This window comes from Danio aesculapii, chromosome 10 (genome assembly GCF_903798145.1).
Source record: "Danio aesculapii chromosome 10, fDanAes4.1, whole genome shotgun sequence".
Taxonomy (NCBI): Eukaryota; Metazoa; Chordata; class Actinopteri; order Cypriniformes; family Danionidae; genus Danio; species Danio aesculapii.
The window spans coordinates 5,819,470-5,844,098 of NC_079444.1; the positions used below are offsets into that span (position 1 = coordinate 5,819,470).

At 37.7% G+C, this 24,629-nt stretch overlaps 1 protein-coding gene across 1 annotated transcript; it reads right to left on the reverse strand.

Annotated features, from left to right (window-relative positions):
* Positions 1–2,220: 2,220 nt before the first annotated feature.
* valopa (vertebrate ancient long opsin a) lies at positions 2,221–23,996 on the reverse strand. The gene is made up of 5 exons (XM_056467535.1): positions 23,340–23,996; positions 14,806–15,016; positions 12,102–12,219; positions 9,705–9,944; positions 2,221–2,660 (listed from the first exon to the last, which is right to left on the reverse strand). Exons 1-5 carry the CDS (start codon positions 23,677–23,679, stop codon positions 2,436–2,438), a joined length of 1,134 nt encoding a protein of 377 aa, XP_056323510.1. The 5' UTR covers positions 23,680–23,996; the 3' UTR covers positions 2,221–2,435.
* Positions 23,997–24,629: the final 633 nt, after the last annotated feature.

A 24,629-nucleotide genomic window follows, 5' to 3' on the forward strand; every position in this document is an offset into this window, starting at 1 on the left:
TCTCCTTTTGTGTTCAACAGAAGAAAAAAAAAACTCAAACATGTTTGGAAACACCTGAGGGAGAGTAAACAGTGAATACATTTACAATGTTTGGTGAATTATCCCTTTAAATAAATAAATAAATTATATATATTTATATATATATAGCAAAACTATTTTGTTCCTTCATGCTGTATTGCCCAAGCTGATTTAGCTGCAGGAAAACACTGAACGCTCTCATTGAGGTGCATTTCACATCTTTTGTTGACATAAAATATTTACTTAATTTATGAGGTCATCATCACCTATAATAAAGTATTACAATGACCACAGTATTTTGAGTTTAAGTTAAACATGTATTATATTAATGTCATTATTCCAATTACTTATATTACAGTAGCATGTGAATATCATGGTGTAGGAGTATAAGAAATGTTAAATATATCATGCTAATGTGCAATGCATTGTTTTCATTTTTAACTTCAGCTAATCTATTTATCTCCATCAGAAAAAACTTGAAAACTATTTTAGGTGTAATTTGAAAGTTAACTAACACATATAGTTGAATGCTTTTTGAATCTTTTTTTTTACTATTACTTATGAAAATTATAATGTACATTCCTTCGTAATGCATTATATTTATGTAAATGCTGGATTAAATATAAAAGTGTATTGCACTTTTACGGTCCGACACATTTTAGGGTCCTCTTGAAACATTTCCGTTGTGTTCTGTGCTGTATGCATGTGTTGTGAGAAAAAGCAGGCGTTAATTTGTCTGCATTGGAGGATCTGCAACATGTATGGTGTCAAACTGATAAAGATCTTTATTTGCTTTTGTTTTTTTATTGCATGTGTTTTCTTACACTGCAGCACGTTAAGCTCTCTCTGCCACCATTGTAGTTTCTTAAAACAAGGTAAAAATCAAAATAATCTAATGTCAAAAGGAAAAACAAGATTATGGGCTCTATTTTAACGATCTAGGCGCAAAGTCTAAATCGCATGGCGCAAAAGCATGAATGGTGTGTCTGGTTTCCCATTTGCTATTTTAAGGATGGTAAAATACGCTCTGTGCCTGGCACATGGTCTAACAGGGTTGTGCTTATTCTCCTAATGAGTTCTGGGTGTGTTTGAGCATAATGTGCATTAAACCAATCAGAGTCTCATCTCTCATTCCCTTTAAGAGTCAGCTGAGTCACTCCATGGTGCATTTGCAATTTACATGGCGGTTTTGTAAGTGTAAAAACTGAACGCTTTACTAGAGAAACAGTTAAACATAGCATTTGCAGCACGAGGATAAAGAACCAGCCTCCTCCATTCAGCCTCTTTACTTTCTCTTTACTTTACTTTTACTCTTTACTCCTTTACTTTGGTGAAGTAAGGAAACGGTGGAAACTCACTCCACTGAACACATCCATTAGCCTACAGATTTTATTTAGTTTGTTAAGCTCAAAGATTTGCTCAAAACTATTTCTAAATTCAGTTCTAATCTCCAGCAAAGGAATAAATGAACAATAATAATGAAGTGTGGTCAAAACACTGAGTTATATCCAAACACACGTCCTGTTCTGACGCCCAATATGGTGATGCAGACGTCTCCAAAACCCCACAGATGGACAAATCTACACTTGTGTTTATTAAAACAAATATAAATCTGCAGATAATCAATAACACTGCTGATAATAATAATCACATTATACTGATGCAGATCGTCATGAATAAACTAAAAAAGCCCCCCGAGGTGAAGAAGGCATGGAGGCAGTGGTGTTTATATTGATGTAGAAAATCATCATTTCTGGATCATTTTAATCCTTTAATTGTTTTCATCTGTAAAGATATTTGTGTTGCTGTTCATCCTGTGTGTATTCAGCAGTGTGTAAGCATTTAAGTTGCATAACTAACACTCTCTGCGCTGGACTTTAGAGCAGCTTTTAGTTGGTCAATGGTGCGGTCTATTTTAGTTTCTCAAAATAGCAACACTCCAACAATGCGCCTTAACACACCTCCTTTATAGACCAGCACACACATGAGTCCACAAAGTGTCGTGAATGGATTTTCTATTTAAACAACGAGACGCAAAACATGAAAATTGCCTGTTCTGAAATTGGCAACAAATCACGCCAAGCATGTCTTGCGCTTTATTGCGCCAGGTGTATGATAGGGCCCAATATCACTTATTCCATTGGCAGATTATTGTTTTAAAGCTTGTTTTAAAGAAAAAACTCATTTATTATTGACTGAAAACAACGGTTACTTATTATTTCTGAAAACAATGCAATATTTTATTGCTTGTTTAGAAAATGCTTCTTGACTCATGTATTTTGAGATAGTTGGACTAGAAACAAGACAAAACTCAGAGAAAAGCATATTTGTGCAGTCATACCATTGTGTGAGTTTTATGTCGCCTACATTCAGAAGAGACTGAAATGCACTTAGACGAAGACTTTGCATTAGTGTTTTCACATGGGACACACTTTGTTTTCAGGAATGGGGATGTGGCTGAAAGTGCTGCGGTCTCCAGGATTTTCCTCTGTTTTCGGGACGGAGACGCGAGCGGCGATGGCAGACATCTCTCCAGTGTTGCTCCCGCTGGTCATGCCGGCGCGTTCAGTCGTCTGATTATTATTTCCTTCGACCACAGTCACTTTACTGCAACTCAAGAGCTGAACCAGACACTTTCTGAACTGAGGAGAAGAAAAAACAGAGCTTTTATTTACATTTAATCATTTAACAGATGCTTTTATCTAAAGTGACTTACAGGTGAGGATAAAAAAAAGCACTTCAGTTCATTCCACGCAGGCTCTTTGGAAATATATGACCAGGGCTACATTTTTAAGAACCGACAAATATGTACCCTGGACTACATCTTGTTACAGTTTTCACAAATCCACCAGAGGGCGCTGTGTGCATCTCCTTTTACTGGAGGAAGTTTTCTTCTACATGTATATTCTCGTAAATGCACCAGTGGCCACTATGTACACTTTTAACTCTCTCAAATATGTTACTGGGCACGTTTTCTAATAAATGCCAATTCTATTAAACCTATTAGAGGGCGCTGTGTACATTTTTGACAATCTCAAATAGTTTTACCAGTGCACAATGTCTTATAAGTAAATTAGTGAAGAATATAGATATTATTAAAAGTGTAAAGTTTGTTGTGTGTGATCAGAATATAGACATTAATAAAAGTGTAAAGTTTGGTGTGTGTGATCAGAATACAGACATTAATAAAAGTGTAAGTTTCAATGCTTTCATATTTACAATGTAAAATAAAGAAAATGCACTGTAATTGTGTATTTTTGGACGCTTTTCTTCTTCTAGTTTGAAATAAGATATGCTTTAAAAGCCAAATTGATTGAAAATCTCAAAATTGATCACTACATTAAACTAAATAATGGCTGTGTCAATAAAATGAATCTCCAAACACTGATTGTTTGGTCCTCAGAGTGATTTTAGTTGATTTTCTTTTGCGCTCCAGCTTTTAATGTGGTAGTCTGATGAAGGTGGCGTTTGACTGCGTGCTACATTAGTCAATCATGCTGAGGTCATAATTGCGCAGTAATCATTAATTGTTTCCACATTAGCCTGCGGGTCACATCGTCCTTCTCGTTCATTAGTCACTAGTCATTAAACGACAGAGTCCATTGGACACTAATTAGCTATTGTCCTAAAGTCACTTTAAAAACTTTTGGGTTTCCAAGAAAGAAGCATCACAGATTGTGTTTGTTTAGATGTAAATGTGTGTTTTTAAACCACATCTTGGCTGTAGATTCAAAATCAGAACGTCATCATGCAGTTCACAAAAGAAAATAATAAAAATCTGTATTATACAAAGATGTTCAGGATTTTTTTTATTGTTGTCTTGTAAAAAAAAATATCTAAACACTCAGAAATCTAAATTAATTTGAGAAGCAAAATTACTAAAGGTATTTAGTAATATTTTATTTTCTTAAAATTTAAAAGAATTTCTTTTTAGAATGTTTGTTTCTTACTCTATGTGGTATACTTTTATTCTAAATCCTCATGAAAAAATATTACAGTAATTTATAGTAAATACTAGTTTTTTTTAAACCATACTACTATAGTAAAGTGTACTAAAATGTATATATTATAGTATTAAACTCATTGTTAATGAATGCTCCAGCATACTATTGTACAGCATACAGCATAGTATTAACTATAGTGAAAGATAAACTGGAATAAATATGAAAGTATACTGTACTTTAGTTTTTACTACAGTAAACTGGTGTATTGTAGAATAATATACCATATAGTTGTAAAAAAACTACAGTATTGAGGCATTTGTTTATATTAGCGTTGTTGTTGTGTAACCATAGCAACTGTATAATCGCCACAACACAGTAATTACTTTAGTTGTTGTGTTACCATAGCAACTGCTATAGCAATTACTATATTTATGGTATAGTTACCATAGCAACTATAGAATCAGCACAACACATACATTACTACAATGGTGGTGTTATTATAGCAACTGTAGAATCACCACAACACATCAATTACTATAGTAGTTGTGTTACCATAGCAACCATAGAATCAGCACAACATATAAATTACTGCAGTGGTGGTGTTACCATAGCAACTATATAATTACCAAAACAGATCAATTACTATAGTTATTGTGTTACCATAGCAACTGTAGAATCACCACAACAGACAAATTCATGTTCTTTTCTATAACATGATTTGAAGAAACATAGAATTCACCACACATTACTATAGTATTTTTTATATGGGTTGGCGTTGTTTTCCCCTCTTTCTTCTCTTTTAAAGTACTTGAAAAATTGAATAAAACTACACTTAATTTATACCGTAAAAAATAAACAAAATCATTGCAACTGTACAATTTCCACAAATAATTAATTACTATTGCTGTTGTGTTACCATAGCAACTGTAGAATCACCACAACACATCAATTACTATTGTTGCTGTGTTACCATAGCAACAGTGGAATCACCACAACAGATCAATTACTGTAGATGTTGTGTTACCATAGCAACTGCAGAATCACCACAACACATCAATCACTATCGTTGCTGTGTTACCATAGCAAATGTAGAATCACCACAACAGATGAATTCAAGTACTATAAGCATCATTTAAAGAAACACAGCACTTACTATACAATACTATAGTAATTTTTATTTAGGTTGGTCTTGTTTTTCCCCATATTCCTCTGTTTGAAAGTGCTTTAAAATCTTTAAAATGAAAAACTAAATTTATACTTGAAAACAAAATGAAATAAAAAAATAAAGAACTTTTTTCCAATATCTGCAAAAATATTTTCACCAGCTTTTAATGAAGTGAATAGAATTGACAGATCACCACAACCGATTATACTGTATTGCCATATAGCAAGTGTAGAATCACCACAACTGATTAATTACTATTGCTGTTGTGTCACCATAGCAACTGTAGAATCACCACAATACATCAAGTACTATAGCTGTGGTGTTACTATAGCGACTGCAGAATCAGATTAATTCAATTTCTACACATTCATTCGTTTTCCTTTGGCTTAGTCCCTTTATTAATCTGGGGTCGCCACAGCAGAATGAACTGCCAACTTATCCAGCATATGTTTTACACAGCGGATGCCCTTCCAACTGCAACCTAAAACTGGGAAACACCCATACACGCTCATTCCGACACTACGACCAATTTAGTTCATCAATTCCCTTATAGTGCATGTGTTTGGACTGTGGGGGAAACCGGAGCACCCGGAGGAAACCCACGCCAACACGAGGAGAACATGCAAACTCCACATAGAAACACACACTGACCTAGTTGGAACCTTCTTGCTGTGAGGCTATAGTGCTAACCACTGAGCCACCATGCCTCCTAAGTTCTATACAATAGAGGATACAAAATCTTTATATTAAAAACCAAACTTCCCAAAAAATAATACTTTTTTTGCAACGCCTGCAAAACAAACTCTCACCTACTTTTATTGAAGAAGTGAATAACCCAGAGAGATCACATTCATCTATTGACAGTGAGACGGCCATCAGCGTGACAAGAAATAAATAAATCACAGGCCGGCTTATGCACGCATTTGAGCATTTTCCTGAACAGAATCTGTATTGATGTGTAGATGGACAGAATGCAGATGTCAGCGTGTCTGAGAAGCAGAAAAGCGTCTGATAAAGCCACAGCTCCAGGATGACGGTGCTGCCAAACACTGTTTACATCCAATAACCTCCAGAGCTGCTCAATAATTCAGCATCTCCAGCTTTGCAGCTCTTTATTTATTTCTTTAGTTTAGTAGTAAATGTCAGACATGTCAGCAGTCGTCATCCCAGCGTGACAGCTTTAGGATTTCTCTAAATCCTTCAACTATATGTCCAGCTCTTCTCCAATACTGTATGGCTGAAAAAAAAGCCTCAGTCCTGAATGGAAACGTCTGGTTTTCATTTCTGCTTATTTCTGTCAGGAGACACCTTCAAGGTCTTTGAGTAACCCATTTACTGCAGGAGCTTTAACTGGGACACGGGACAAACTTTCTTGCTGTGCGGCGAGATCTTCATGCTATATTATGCATAAGATTAAAATGTTAGTAGAAGCACTGCTACTATATAATTTGATCATTGATTTGCATTTGCAGATTTGGAGTTTAGATGTTTTAGTCGTGTAATATTGTGCATATTCTTGTTTGAATTCAATTCTGAAGGGGAATGTTATCAGTTTTATCAGAACATGTACAGTTGAGGACGACATTATTTGCCCTCCTGTGCATTTTGTTTTTCTTTTTCAAATATTTCCCAATTGATGTTGAACAGATTCAGGAATTTCTCACAGTATGTCTGATAATATTTTTTCTTCTGGAGAAAGTCTTATTTGTTTTATTTCGCCTAGAATAAAAGCAGTTTTTAATTGTTTTAAAGCCATTACGCAATTACGCCATTACGCCATTACTCAATAGGCAAACTGCAGGGTGTCCAGCACAGGTCCAGTGATGTCCTTCAGTAACATTACTTGCCCAAAAATGTAGTGCAAGTAGAGGAAAATCATCTGTTATAAATAGCACTCAAAATATGAGTAAAAAGTAGACCTTTTAATAGTACTCAAGAGTGCAGGGATGTGTAAACCTAACATTCTGCTCTGCATTTAGTGATCTCTTGTTCGTTCTGTCCTTCCTTCGTTCATTCATTCGTTTGTTCGTTCCTTCATTCATTTTATTCCTTCCTTCGTTCCTCCATTCATTTGTTTGCTCATTCGTTTGTTCATATTTTTGCTCCTTCCTTCATTAGGTCCTTTGTTCATTCATTCATTCGTTCGTTCCTTCCTTCCTTAGTTGGTTCGGTCCTTCCTTGAATCCTTCCCTTATTCATTTGGGCCTTCCCTCCTTCATTGGTTCGGTCCTTCCTTCCATTCCAGCAAATGTTTTACACAGCGGATGGCCTTCCAGCTGCAACCCAGTAGTGGGAAACACCCATACACTCTCATTCTCTCTCACACACACACACACACACACACTCATATACTACAGCCAATTTAGCGCATGTGTTTGGACTGTAGGGGAAACCGGAGCACCCGGAGGAAACCCACGCCAACACGGGGAGAACATGCAAACTCCACACAGAAACACCAACTGACCAAGCCGGGGCTCCAACCAGCAACTTTCTCGTCCCAATATTGAAGTCGCTGCATAGAAATCAACATTAAAGCCAACATAAAGCGTGAAATGAACATGTTTTACACACACTCACAGATCGCTTAACTTTTTACAGAAAGCATTTGTGTAGATTTACTCATACGCTTCTCATATGATCAAAAGATGCTGTTTAATTCATACACTTGAACTGCTCCATTAAATGCTGCATCTATTTATAGAAGCTTTATTAATAAAAGCACAGAGATGTAGGTATAATCAGGGCAAGTCGGTTCATCTTAAAAAAACACATCCTGTGCTCGCTGCATTTCAGCCGTCATTTATTGATGATGCATTTATTATTAACGATGAAGCTGACAACTAACACCATCCATCAAAGAGAGAGTGTGTGAAACATGATGAAGATGAAGATGCATCAAACCCAGACAAAACTGATAATCTGACAAACAAAAACAACACAAGAGTTTGTTGAGCCTTTAGATGAAATATAAAAATAAATCTGATACAGTATGTGTTGTTTCAAGTTTCATATTTCAAGCAGTTGCTGCAGATTTGTCGGCTGCACATCCATGATGCCAATCTCCCGTTCAACCACATCCCAAAGGTGCTCTATTGGATTGAGCTCTGGTGACTGTGGAGGCCATTTGAGTACAGTGAACTCATCATCGTGTTCAAGAAACCAGTCTGAGATGATTGGTGCTTTATGACATGGTGTGTTATCCTGCTGGAAGTAGCCATCAGAAGATGGAGACACTGTGCTCATAAAGGGATGGACATGGTCAGCAACAATACTCAGGTAGGCTGTGGTGTTGACACCATGCTCAATTGGTACTAATGGACCCAAAGAAAATCTCCCCCACACCATTACACCACCACCATCAGCCTGAACCGCTGATACAAGGCAGGATGGATCCATGCTTTCATGTTGTTGAGGCCAAATTCTGAGCCGAGCATTTGAATGTGGCAGCAGAAATGGAGACTCATCAGACCAGGCAACGTTTCTCCAATCTTCTATTGTCCAGTTTTGGTGAGCCTGTGTGAATTGTAGCCTCAGTTTCCTGTTCTTAGCTGACAGGAGCGGCACCCAGTGTGGTCTTCTGCTGCTGTAGCCCATCCGCCTCAAGGTTGGACGTGTTGTGTGTTCAGAGATGCTCTTCTGCAGACCACAGTTGTAACGAGTGCTTATTTGAGTTACTGTTGCCTTTCTATCAGCTGGAACCAGTCTGGCCATTCTCCTCTGACCTCTGGCATCAACAAGGCATTTGCGCCCACAGAACTGCCGCTCACTGGATATTTCCTCTTTGTCGGACCATTCTCTGTGAACCCTAGAGATGTTTGTGCGTGAAAATCCCAGTAGATCAGCAGTTTCTGAAATACTCAGAGCAGCCCGTCTGGCAGCAACAACCATGACACGTTCCAAGTCCCTTAAATCCCCTTTCTTCCCCATTCTGATGCTCACTTTGAACTGCAGCAGATCGTCTTGATCATGTCTGCATGCCTAAATGCAGTGAGCTGCTGCCATGTGATTGGCTGATTGGACATTTGTATTTACGAGCAGTTGGACAGGTGTACCTAATAAAGTGGCCGCTGAGTGCAAAAAGACTTTTTACCAGAGAGAGTTTTTCAATACTTTTTTTCAACATATTAGTTTTATTAACTAATTTCTTTTCTCTTTGCCATGATGACAGCACATAATATTTTAATAGCTATTTTTTTAAAGATACTATTATTCAGCTTAAAGTGACTTCTTAAATTAGGGTAATTAGGCAAGTCATTGGACAACAGTGGTTTGTTCTGGAGACAATCGAGAAAAAAGGTTTGATTAGCAGTGAATGCATGATAAAGTGTTACATGTTTTATTTTATTTTCCTTTATTTTATTCACACTGCATTCCAGGCACAAGTCAGTTTTAAAGATACATAACATTAATAGTAAAATAAAGCTAGGACAACATAGTCAATTCTGAAATTATTCATACTGCATATACTCAAATAAAGCAAGAAATTTATATATAATGCTAAAACTCTATAAGTTCCAATTGCAGCCAATTGAAATCACATAGGAAAAACTGAATAAGTGCATGAATGCAAAAGTCACCTGTTTGTTCATGAACACGTAGATGATGGGGTTGTACACCGCTGCTGTTTTGGCCACAAACGCAGGAATGGCTGCCAGTCGTGGGTCCAGGTGCATGCTGGGATGCGCAGTGATGATGATGGAGAAAGCGGCATACGGCGTCCAGGCCACCATAAACGCCACAATCATCACCACCACCATACGGGTCACCTGACGCTCCGGTTTCCTGGCGTTACCCAGCCTGCCGTGGGTGTTGGAGACCTGAACACACACACACACACGCACACACATGATTTACAAAACATGTCATGGTGACACTGAAACACTGAAAAATTTAATAATTTATGTTTTTTTTTAAATACACTATTGTAAAACATTGTAATTAATCAGTTGTGGTGATTCTACAGTTGCTACGGTAGCAACAACTACAGTGATTGATCTGTTGTGGTGATTCTACAGTTGCTATGGTAACACAACCACTAAAATTAATCTGTTGTGGTGATTCTATAGTTGCTATGGTAACACAACAACTACAGTTATTGATCTGTCGTGGTGATTCTACAGTTGCTGTGGTAACACAACAACTACAGTAATTGATCTGTTGTGGTAATTCTACAGTTGCTATGGTAACACAACTACAGTAATTGATCTGTTGTGGTGATTCTACAGTTGCTGTGGTAACACAACCACTATAATTAATATGTTGTGGTGATTCTACAGTTGCTACGGTATTAACAACTACAGTAATTGACCTGTTGGGGTGATTCTACAGTTTCTATGGTAACACAACCACTATAACTATTCTGTTGTGGTGATTCTACTGTTACTATGGTAGCAACAACTACAGCCATTGATCTGTTGTGGTGATTCTGTAGTTGCTATGGAACACAACAACTACGGTAACAAATAAATGACCAAATACTGTAGTTTTGTACAACTATAGGGTGTATTATACTACAATACACCACAATTTACTGTAGTAAAAACTACTGTATAGTACAGTATTTATTAGAGTTTATCAGTTCACTTGGAGTTGTAGATACTATAATATATACAAAATATATTTCATTTTACTATAGTATGGTTCAAAACCATTTTAGTATTTACTATATTTTTCATGAGGGTAGAAATTTATAAAAGAAAACAACACAAAATACAGATGAAGAGAATGTGTTGTGCAAAGCAGATTTTTTTCCCTGCTGTTTTATATTTTTGTCTCAGCATTAGTCATATGATCAGAGGTTAGTTTAATAACAGCATTAAGCCCATTAACCCATTTAATCCCTAATTCTTTTTTGCATAAACTTCACACCTCCTATGATATTATACTGGTTTAATTGGGTTTTATACTTGGTCACAATAGTGACTGAAGGGGAACAGCACACTCTAAAAATGCTGGGTTGCTCTAAGCAAATGTTGGGTCAAATATGGACAAACATAACATTTCAAGTTTTTTTTTTTTACATTAAATTTAAAACAACCCAGCATTTGTGAGTGTACACTGTAAAAGTTGACATTGCTTAATAATTTTAAGGCAATAAGTTTACTTAAAATAAAATAACTATGTGAATAATTAGAAAACTTAAGTTCCATTAACTCAACTGTCACTTTTTAAGTAAAGTAAATAATCGCTTTTAACAGTGTAGACTAAATTTAGACGTTGGGATTTATTCATTCATTCATTCATTCATTTTATTTTCGGCTTAGTCCCTTTATTAATCTGGGGTCGTCACAGCGAAATGATCAATTTATCCAGCATGTTTTACACAGTGGATGCCTTTCCAGCTGCAACCCATCACTGGGAAACATCCATACACTCTTATTTACACACATACACTACAGACAATTTACCCAATTCACCCATGTTAACAATTCACTACGTTTTTTGGACTGTGGGGAAACCGAAGCCCCCAGAGGAAACCCACGCCAACACGAGGAGAACATGCAAACTCCACACATAAATGCCAACTGACCCAGCCGGGACTCCAACCAGCAACCTTCTTGCTGTGGGGGCGATTGTGCTACCCACTGCATCACCACGTTTGGGCTTCAGTTGATTTTAATTGTTCATTTTAATACTTGAAGATTTAAATTGGGGGCTTTTCAGATTTCCATTACTTTAAATCTTTGATTATTTACATCTTCTAGAAGAGAAAGTAGGAGGTTTGTAAACATTAATAAGTGACACTGAATACTGAACATTTCATCCAAAACACACTCAAAAAATGCTGGGCTGCTTTAGCCTAATGTTGGATCAAAACTAGCCCAACCATTGGGATAAAATGTGTAATTTAATTTTAACTGATAAAACTAACCATGGGTTTGTCCATATTTGACCCAACATTGGGTTAAAGCAACACAGCATTCATTAGAGAGCAGATTTAGAGCATCTATAAATAAAAGTGATTTTGTGATGACCTTTCTGAGTTTGCGGATGAGTTTGCAGTAGCAGACGATGATCACTCCCAGAGGAAAGATGAAGCAAGTGCTGAATAACGTGATGATGAAGGTGTGGTCATGGAAGTTTCCTGAATACCTGCAGATGGACAAAATCAATGAGTGCACACATCTGACACACTCAAAACTCATCTATACTGAAAAAGAAAAGATAAATAAATAATATTAATAATAATAATAATTTTAATTTTAATACAATAATGCATTCAAGTACTCATATAAACATTTAAAACACTAATATGTAGATTTTTAGCACTTGTATAAGCGTTTAAAACACTAATATGTAGATTTTAAGTACTCATATGAACATTTAAAACACTAATATGTAGATTTTAAGTACTCATATGAACATTTAAAACACTAATATGTAGATTTTAAGTACTCATATGAACATTTAAAACACTAACATGTAGATTTTTAGCACTTGTATAAACATTTAAAACACTAATATGTAGATTTTAAGTACTCATATAAACATTTAAAACACTAATATGTTTATTAAATACTCCTCTGAACATTTCAAACACTAATATGTAAAGTTTTAGTACTTGTATAAACATTTAAAACACTAATACATCAATTTAGGTAGTCACATGAACATTTTAAAACAATAATATGTAGGTTTTTAGCACATGTATAAACATTTCAAACACTAATATGTAAATTTTTAGCGCTTGCATAAACATTTAAAACACTATAATGTACATTTTAAAAACTCAAATGAACATTTCAAATACTAATATGTAAAGTTTTAGCACTCGTATGAACATTTAAAACACTAATATATGCATTTTAAGTACTCATATGAACATTTAAAACACTATAATGTACATTTTTTCCCAGAGATGGGTTGCGGCTGGAAGGGCATCCGCTGTGTAAAACATTTGCAGGATAAGTTGGTGGTTCATTCCGCTGTGGCGACCCCGGAATAATAAAGGGACTAAGCCGAAATGAAAATGAATGAATAATGTATATTTTAAAAACTCAAATAAACATTTCAAATACTAATATGTAAAGTTTTAGCACTTGTATAAACATTACAACAACACTAATATGTGCATTTTAAGAATTCATGAGCATTTCAAATACTAACATGTAGATTTAAGTACTCAGAAGAAGATTTAAAACACTAATATATGCACATTTAAGTACTTGCATGAACATGTAAGAAACTAATATGTACAATTTACCTCTTGTATAAACGTTTAAAACACTAATACATTGATTTAAATACTCACATGAAAATTTAAACACTAATATGTAGACTTTAAGTACTCATATGAACATTTAAATCACTAATACGTTAATTTAAGTAGTCACATGAACATTTAAACACTAATATGTAGATTTTAAGTCCTCATATTAACATTTAAATCACTAATATGTAGATTTTAAGTCCTCATATTAACATTTAAATCACTAATATGTAGATTTTAAGTACTCGTATAAACATTTAAAACACCAATACATTGATTTACGTACTCACATGAACATTTAAACACGAATATGTAGATTTTAAGTACTCATTAAAACATTTAAAACACTAACATGTAGATTTTAAGTACTCGTATAAACATTTAAAACACCAATACATTGATTTACGTACTCACATGAACATTTAAACACGAATATGTAGATTTTAAGTACTCATTAAAACATTTAAAAACACTAATATGTAGATTTTAAGTACTCGTATAAACATTTAAAACACTAATATGTAGATTTTAAGTGCTCATATAAACATTTAAAACACTCATATGTAGATTTTAGTACTCATATAATCAGTTAACACAGTAACATGTGGACATCAGATATAAATGAGTTACAAGATTGTACTTTTTAAAAGTCTTCACCTCCATGATGGAGTCAGTACATTTCTCTAAGGATGAATAATGGATTTTCTTTTCCTCAGCATGCCAGAGGTAGCTGTATATGCAGTCTAGTGTGTGAAACGACATGTATTTTTGAGCAGTGGAATAAACCTGCTTAAACTCTGCTTTAAAATGTCTCTCTTTATACAATAGTTTTAGTTTTTTTCTCCGAGCTGTCAGACTCACTAAAGCACACCGTAGAGTCTGAAGAGTCAAAGGTAAAGCTGAGGAGGAACAAGTTAAAACTCCTGCTCAGGATTTCACATGGACAAAAATGAATTCAAATAAATTAGCATGTCAAAAATGTCTGGCATGCATGAATAAAAGGAGTAATTAGTATAGACGAGACAATAAATCTGAAGATGGTTAATTAGTCTGCTGGTTTATGCTGAAATGAAGAGGAAGAACTTTGACAAGCTACATCTATTAAATGCGCATGCACATGCACACGCACACGCACACGCACACGCACACACACACACACACACACACACACACACACACACACACACACACACACACACACACACGCACACACACACACACACACACACACACACACACACTGAGGCAGCACTTTTCTGAATCTGAAAAGAGTTTAAACAATTACAATTTGTGCATATGAAGACATCCAATCTCAGAAATGAACATAGACAATTGTAAAGAAATTCTGTATGAGTAATTCTGGGTGAGTAAATGATGACAAAAAAATATTTTTGTTAAACTATTGTTTTTAAACTAAAAAAGCATGCCCAGGGTACTGTAATCCTATTCATCAGTGTTTAACTGCTTACCAGTTGGGTTCACAGGTGGTGCCGATCCTGCTGACTGTGTAGCTGCTCCAGCCCAGAACAGGAGGAACAGTCCAGATGAAGGAGAAACTCCAGACAAACACCAGACCCAGAGCTGCATGTTTGCCGCGCAGGCGAATGTTCCCCAGTGGACGGCAGATTACGAAGAAACGCTCGAATGCCAGAACAGCCAGGGACCACAGAGCCACAATACCTGGAGAAATAACAAAGAACATCAGAACAGCAGATCTCCAACAACACCAGAACAGCAGATCTCCAACAACATCAGAACAGCAGATCTCCAACAACACCAGAACAGCAGATCTCCAACAACACCAGAACAGCAGATCTCCAACATCACCAGAACAGCAGATCTCCAACAACATCAGAACAGCAGATCTCCAACAACACCAGAACAGCAGATCTCCAACAACATCAGAACAGCAGATCTCCAACAACATCAGAACAGCAGATCTCCAACAACACCAGAACAGCAGATCTCCAACATCACCAGAACAGCAGATCTCCAACAACACCAGAACAGCAGATCTCCAACATCACCAGAACAGCAGATCTCCAACAACATCAGAACAGCAGATCTCCAACAACATCAGAACAGCAGATCTCCAACATCACCAGAACAGCAGATCTCCAACAACATCAGAACAGGAGATCTCCAACATCACCAGAACAGCAGATCTCCAACATCACCAGAACAGCAGATCTCCAACACATCAGAACAGCAGATCTCCAACATCACCAGAACAGCAGATCTCCAACAACATCAGAACAGGAGATCTCCAACATCACCAGAACAGCAGATCTCCAACATCACACGAACAGCAGATCTCCAACATCACCAGAACAACAGATCTCCAACATCACCAGAACAGCAGATCTCCAACAACATCAGAACAGCAGATCTCCAACATCACCAGAACAGCAGATCTCCAACATCACCAGAACAGCAGATCTCCAACATCACCAGAACAGCAGATCTCCAACAACATCAGAACAGCAGATCTCCAACATCACCAGAACAGCAGATCTTCAACATCACCAGAACAGCAGATCTCCAACATCACCAGAACAGCAGATCTCCAACAACATCAGAACAGGAGACCTCCAACATCACCAGAACAGCAGATCTCCAACATCACCAGAACAGCAGATCTCCAACAACACCAGAACAGCAGATCTCCAACAACACCAGAACAGCAGATCTCCAACATCACCAGAACAGCAGATCTCCAACACATCAGAACAGCAGATCTCCAACATCACCAGAACAGCAGATCTCCAACAACATCAGAACAGGAGATCTCCAACATCACCAGAACAGCAGATCTCCAACATCACCAGAACAGCAGATCTCCAACATCACCAGAACAGCAGATCTCCAACAACATCAGAACAGCAGATCTCCAACAACATCAGAACAGCAGATCTCCAACAACACCAGAACAGCAGATCTCCAACATCACCAGAACAGCAGATCTTCAACATCACCAGAACAGCAGATCTCCAACATCACCAGAACAGCAGATCTCCAACAACACCTAAACAGCAGATCTCCAACAACACCAGAACAGCAGATCTCCAACATCACCAGAACAGCAGATCTCCAACATCATCAGAACAGCAGATCTCCAACATCACCAGAACAGCAGATCTCCAACATCATCAGAACAGCAGATCTCCAACAACACCAGAACAGCAGATCTCCAACATCAGAACAGCAGCTCTCCAACAACACCAGAACAGCAGATCTCCAACAACATCAGAACAGCAGATCTCCAACATCAGAACAGCAGCTCTCCAACAACACCAGAACAGCAGATCTCCAACAACATCAGAACAGCAGATCTCCAACATCAGAACAGCAGCTCTCCAACAACACCAGAACAGCAGATCTCCAACATCACCAGAACAGCAGATCTCCAACATCACCAGAACAGCAGATCTCCAACAACATCAAAACAGCAGATCTCCAACATCACCAGAACAGCAGATCTTCAACAACACCAGAACAGCAGATCTCCAACATCACCAGAACAGCAGATCTCCAACAACATCAGAACAGCAGATCTCCAACAACATCAGAACAGCAGACCTCCAACATCACCAGAACAGCAGATCTTCAACAACATCAGAACAGCAGATCTCCAACATCACCAGAACAGCAGATCTCCAACATCACCAGAACAGCAGATCTTCAACAACACCAGAACAGCAGATCTCCAACATCACCAGAACAGCAGATCTCCAACATCACCAGAACAGCAGATCTCCAACAACACCCGAACAGGAGATCTCCAACAACACCAGAACAGCAGATCTCCAACATCACCAGAACAGCAGATCTCCAACAACACCAGAACAGCAGATCTCCAACATCACCAGAACAGCAGATCTCCAACATCACAAAAACAGCAGATCTCCAACAACATCAGAACAGCAGATCTCCAACAACATCAGAACAGCAGATCTCCAACATCAACAGAACAGCAGATCTCCAACATCACCAGAACAGCAGATCTCCAACATCACCAGAACAGCAGATCTCCAACAACATCAGAACAGCAGATCTTCAACAACATCAGAACAGCAGATCTCCAACAACACCAGAACAGCAGATCTCCAACAACACCAGAACAGCAGATCTCCAACAACACCAGAACAGCAGATCTTCAACAACATCAGAACAGCAGATCTCCAACATCCCAAAAACAGCAGATCTCCAACAACATCAGAACAGCAGATCTCCAACATCACAAAAACAGCAGATCTCCAACATCACCAGAACAGCAGATCTTCAACAACATCAGAACAGGAGATCTCCAACAACATCAGAACAGCAGACCTCCAACAACATCAGAACAGCAGACCTCCAACATCACCAGAACAGCAGATCTCCAACATCACCAGAACAGCAGATCTCCAACAACACCAGAACAGCAGATCTCCAACAACACCAGAACAGCAGATCTCCAACATCACCAGAACAGCAGATCTCCAACAACATCAGAACAGCAGATCTCCAACAACACCAGAACAGCAGATCTCCAACAACACCAGAACAGCAGATCTCCAACATCACCAGAACAGCAGATCTCCAACATCACCAGAACAGCAGATCTCCAACATCACCAGAACAGCAGATCTCCAACATCACCAGAACAGCAGATCTTCAACAATACCAGAACAGCAGATCTCCAACATCACCAGAACAGCAGATCTCCAACATCACCAGAACAGCAGATCTCCAACATCACCAGAACAGCAGATCTTCAACAATACCAGAACAGCAGATCTCCAACATCACCGGAACAGCAGATCTCCAACAACATCAGAACAGCAGATCTCTAACAACACCAGAACAGCAGATCTCCAACAGCAACAGAACAGCAGATCTCCAACAACATCAGAACAGCAGATCTTCAACAACATCAGAACAGCAGATCTCCAACATCAACAGAACAGCAGATCTCCAACATCACCAGAACAGCAGATCTTCAACATCACCAGAACAGCAGATCTCCAACAACATCAGAACAGCAGATCTCTAACAACACCAGAACAGCAGATCTTCAACATCAACAGAACAGCAGATCTCCAACATCACCAGAACAGCAGATCTCCAACATCACCAGAACAGCAGATCTTCAACAATACCAGAACAGCAGATCTCCAACATCACCAGAACAACAGATCTCCAACAACATCAGAACAGCAGATCTCCAACATCAACAGAACAGCAGATCTCCAACATCAGAACAGCAGATCTTCAACAACATCAGAACAGCAGATCTCCAACATCACAAAAACAGCAGATCTCCAACGACATCAGAACAGCAGATCTCCAACATCACAAAAACAGCAGATCTCCAACATCACCAGAACAGCAGATCTTCAACAACATCAGAACAGGAGATCTCCAACAACATCAGAACAGCAGACCTCCAACATCACCAGAACAGCAGATCTCCAACATCACCAGAACAGCAGATCTCCAACAACACCAGAACAGCAGATCTCCAACAACACCAGAACAGCAGATCTCCAACATCACCAGAACAGCAGATCTCCAACATCACAAAAACAGCAGATCTCCAACGACATCAGAACAGCAGATCTCCAACATCACAAAAACAGCAGATCTCCAACATCACCAGAACAGCAGATCTTCAACAACATCAGAACAGGAGATCTCCAACAACATCAGAACAGCAGACCTCCAACAACATCAGAACAGCAGACCTCCAACATCACCAGAACAGCAGATCTCCAACATCACCAGAACAGCAGATCTCCAACAACACCAGAACAGCAGATCTCCAACAACACCAGAACAGCAGATCTCCAACATCACCAGAACAGCAGATCTCCAACAACATCAGAACAGCAGATCTCCAACAACACCAGAACAGCAGATCTCCAACAACACCAGAACAGCAGATCTCCAACAACACCAGAACAGCAGATCTCCAACATCACCAGAACAGCAGATCTCCAACATCACCAGAACAGCAGATCTCCAACATTACCAGAACAGCAGATCTCCAACATCACCAGAACAGCAGATCTTTAACAATACCAGAACAGCAGATCTCCAACATCACCAGAACAGCAGATCTCCAACATCACCAGAACAGCAGATCTCCAACATCACCAGAACAGCAGATCTTCAACAATACCAGAACAGCAGATCTCCAACATCACCGGAACAGCAGATCTCCAACAACATCAGAACAGCAGATCTCTAACAACACCAGAACAGCAGATCTCCAACAGCAACAGAACAGCAGATCTCCAACAACATCAGAACAGCAGATCTTCAACAACATCAGAACAGCAGATCTCCAACATCAACAGAACAGCAGATCTCCAACATCACCAGAACAGCAGATCTCCAACATCACCAGAACAGCAGATCTTCAACAATACCAGAACAGCAGATTTCACGTGAGGGAGAACAGTGAGCACATTTTCATTTTTGCGTAAACTACCCCTTTAAATCAAATCACATGACCATTTATATTAATTGAAAGTAATTATCTTGACTTGGGCAACGCGGTGGCACAGTAGGTAGTGCTGTCGCCTCACAACAAGAAGGTCACTGGTTCGAGTCTGGCTGGGTCAGTTGGCGTTTCTGTGTGCATTTTGCATGTTCTCCCCTTGTTCGCATGGGTTTCCTCCGGGTGCTCTTGTTTCCCCCACAAGTCCAAAGACATGTGGTACAGGTGAATTGGGTAAGCTGAAATTGTCCATAGTGTCTGGGTGTGAATGTGAGGGTATGGGTGTTTTTGGTGATGGGTTGCAGCTGAAAGGGCATCTGCTGCGTAAAAACATAAGCTAGATAAATTGGCGGTTCATTCCACTGTGGCGACCCTCGATTAATAAGGGCACTAAGCCGAAATGAAAATGAATGAATGAATGATATCTTGACTTGATCAGACTAGCTGATTGAATGATAATGTGATTGTGTGTGTGTGTGTGTGTGTGTGTACTCATAAATGGTGAATACTGACACCTGCAGACTGACGCAGATGTTAAGACCAGATGTTCAGCTGTATGTTCATGAGCTCAGTCACAGCAGCTACATGTGTTTAATATGCACTTAATGACTCTACATGACTGTCAAAGGGAAAATAATTCAATATCATGCAGCAGACTCTTTTATTGTCGTCTTTCATTTCAGTCGCCAGCTGGTTTTGAGAGCAGCTTTATGTCTGAGAGCCACATATAGCAAATTAAAATACATTAAACAAACAAACAAATCAATTGTTTTCATCAGCTTTAAAAATATGATCAAAACACTTCCCGTGATTCCAAGTGTCCTTCAATAACACAAGACACTGAAGTTTTAAATCTATTGAACAACTGAGAAGACTTTTACTCATGTAACTAATAAATACTGTCACGTCTGTTTTTGTTTTATACAGTTGAAGTCAGAATTATTAGCCCACCAGTATATTTCCCCCAATTTCTGTTTAACGGAGAGAAGGTTTTTATAACACGTGTCTAATCATAATAGCTTTAATAACTCATTTATAATAACTGTTTTCTTTAAACTTTGCTATGATGACAGCACATAATATATATCAGACTAGATATTCGTCAAGATACTAGTGATATAAAAGGATAATTAGGCAAGTTAGGGTAATTAGCCAAGTTATTGTATAACAGTGGTTTGTTCTGTATATATATTTGGCACAGCAATTGGGTTACCATCCCACATCCAGTATTTTTACAGTGCATTTTTTAAACGGCTATATAAATACATTAAAAATATACATTGCTACATTCTTGCAAGGTGACATAACCCATAAGACATCAAAATGTACCCATATTTGACCCAATGATTGTTTTTTTTTTAAGAGTTTAGTATTCACTAGATTATTATATCATTTGTTCATTGCTCACTGAAAAAGGTGACGGCAAATCCCCCCGGCATGCAAGACCATTTCCCCAGGAAGAAATACTCATGATAGTTAGTGGTTGTTACTGTTGTTATGTTATTGTACACAAAAAAAAATCAATCCAAATTTGGGTCAAATAGGGACAAACCCATTGGGATAAAAAGTGTAACTTATATTTAATTAAACATCAACTCAACTGCTGTTTTGTTTAGATTTGACCCAACATTGGGTTACGACAACAACCCAGTATTTTTTGCTACATATTTAAAATGACAAAAATTGTATATTATTAAATAAACAGTATACAGTTGAAGTCAGAACTATTAGCCTCCCTTTGAATATTTATTTCTTGTTTAAATATTTCCCAAATGATGTTTAACAGAGCAAATTTTCCCAGTATGTCTATGTTTTCACAGTCTTTTCTTCTGGAGAAAGTCTTAATTATTTAATTTCGGCTAGAATAAAAGCAGTTATTAATTTTTTAAACACCATTTTAAGGTCAATATTATTAGCCCCTTTAAGCTATATATTGTTTTTGATCTACAGAACAAACCATCATTATACATTATACTTTCCTAATTACACTAACCTGCCTAGTTAACCTAATTACCCTAGTGAAGCCTTTAAATGTCACTTTAAGCTGAATACTAGTGTCTTGAAGAATATCTAGTCTAACATTATGTGCTGTCATCATGACAAAGAGAAAATAAATCAGTTATTAGAGATGAGTTATTAACACTATTATGATTAGAAATGTGTTGAAGAAATCTGCTCTCTGTTAAACAAAAATTGGGGAAAAAAAATAACGGGGGTAATAATTCTGACTTCAACTGTATATGTAATATACAATATTTAATGTTACTATCTAAAAAATGCTGGGTTGATGTAATCAAATGTCATGGACAAACCCATATTTTACCCAACAATTAGGTTACAATAACCCAGCCTTTTTTTAAGTGTAGTATAAACTACAGAAGCATTTGTTCCGTCATGAACTCCATTGGGATAAAAAGTGAAACTTACATTTAATTGAAAATCAACCCATGGTTGGGTTTGTTTATATTTCACCTAACATTAGATTACAACAACCCAGCATTTCTTAATGTATTGTTTTTATCTACATATTTAAATGGTTCAAAAGACAAAAAACAAACAAAACGTTTGGTTATTAACTCATTCACTGAAACAGGTGATGGTGAATCCCTCGGGAATGCAAGCCCATTTCCCCAGGGAAAAATAACCATAATAGTTGGTGATTATTACTGTTGTTGTTACTCTACACTAAAATATCCATACAAAGTTGGGTCAAGAAGTGTAACTTAAATTTTATTTAAAATCAACCCAACGATTTATATCTGAACCAACCCAGCATTTTTGTGTGTATTGTGGTTCAAATTACTAAAAAATCCACAAACAAACAAACAAATAATAAACGAATATACTGTATTTATTGTTAGTCTTTAAAAAAAAATCTGGGTTGACACAACCCAAGGTTATGTTATGGACAACCCCAATTTTGGGTTATTTATTTATTTTATTCCAAAAAAATGTAATTACTTATCTCATGAACTCCGCAAATCTGGGTTGTTTTTTAATTTGTTTATTGTTAAGTGTTTAGTTGGTCATTATTAGTCTTATTAGTGCTTATTTACTCTTCACTAAAAAAATGTATCCAAAGTTGGAACAAATATGGTCAAACCCAACCATTGTGATAAAAAGTGTAACTTAAATTTAATTGAAAATCAACCCATTGATGAGTTTGTTTATATCTAAACCAATTCAGCATTTTTTGTTGGTGGGTATTGTATTTTTTCTACATGTTCAAATGACAAAAAAGGTCATTTAGGTTATTACAAGAGTTAGGTTATTATTATTATTATTATTATTATTATTATTATTATTATTATTATTATTATGTCATGGACAAAAACAATTTTTGGTTGGTTATTTATTAATTTTTTTAATTAATTTAAATAACACTTTAACCCAACAGTTGGTTTTGCCCACATTTGACCCAACAATTACAATTGTGGTACAACAACCCAGCATTTTTTAAGTGTAGTATTAACTGTAATTTACGGCAGCATTTGTTCCTGCATAAACTTTTTCACTCACCAAAAAAGGTGACGGCGAAGCCCTCGAGCACGCAAGCCCATTTCCCCAGGAAGAAATATCCGTGATAGTTGGTGAGGAAGCTGATGCTGCCGCCGGTCAGCGACACCAGGAAGTCGGCCAGAGACAGGTTGACGATGATGTAGTTGAGCGGCTGCCGGAGCTGCTGGAACCTGAAGGTGACCAGCATTACAGTGAAGTTCTCGGACAGAGACAGCGCGGTCACCACGAACATCAGCGCCGCCAGAACACTGTAGTTCCAGGGCGCGATGGAAGACAGCGGCGCGGTGAACGGGTCTTCGGCGGGAGACACCGCATTCACTGCCGCGGAGGACGCCTCCATCGCCGGCCGGAGCAGCGCAGAGCCCCGCGCCTACATCTGGAGGAACCGCGCGCGTCAAAACACTGTTCGGATTTATCCCTGAAGCGCTTTATTTAGTGTACATCGGGTTAAAGCTGCTTTTCCACGCACGAAAAGTTACAGCAGTACTTCAGTTACTGACATTATTATTTACGTATTGTTTCAGGCTGGGTTATCATAATCGCGCGTATAATCCAGACTTGTTGAGTGCTTGTTCGCTGTCCTGGATCAAGAGTTTTGTTGACTTTCTCTCGCTGGATGCTGTTTATATAGGCGATCATCACTGGACGGGGGAGACACGTAACTGCGCCTTCATCATCATCAGCATCATCATCATCTCTTCTGAGTCTGTATATGAGCGCAGAACTCTCTCGATTCTCTACAGAAATATTCTAAAATATATTTATTTAAAGTATTTTCTTTCATTTCATCCAATGTTTGCTTTTTTCTATGCATTCTAATACTTGCTGGGTTGTTTTAACATGATATTGGGTCTAATTGCTGGGTTATAACATGTAACTCAAACTTGATTGAAAAGATTAAGCGGATAACCCAATTTGTAGTGTTGAGAATCTCTTCTTTTCCCGCCGCTGTTCATGCACAGAAGACATATGGAGAATTTTATTCGTTCGGGAGCACGCAGAAGTGTGTGTGTGCGTGTGTGTGTGTGTTGCACACATGACATAAATGTGTATAATGCCATGGGTATGACACTGATATTACAAGTGAAGGTGAATTATGAGGACATTGCTGATGTCCCCAATTGTATTTTTTCATAAAGTAAAACTCCACACAGTGTTTAAGGAGTAGGGTTATAGAAAATAATTCAATTTAATTTCCAATTAAAAATAATTGCTTTATTGGCATTACATGAAGTTTACATAAAAAAATGCATTAAAAAAACACAGTAAACAGTAGTATAGTATTATAAT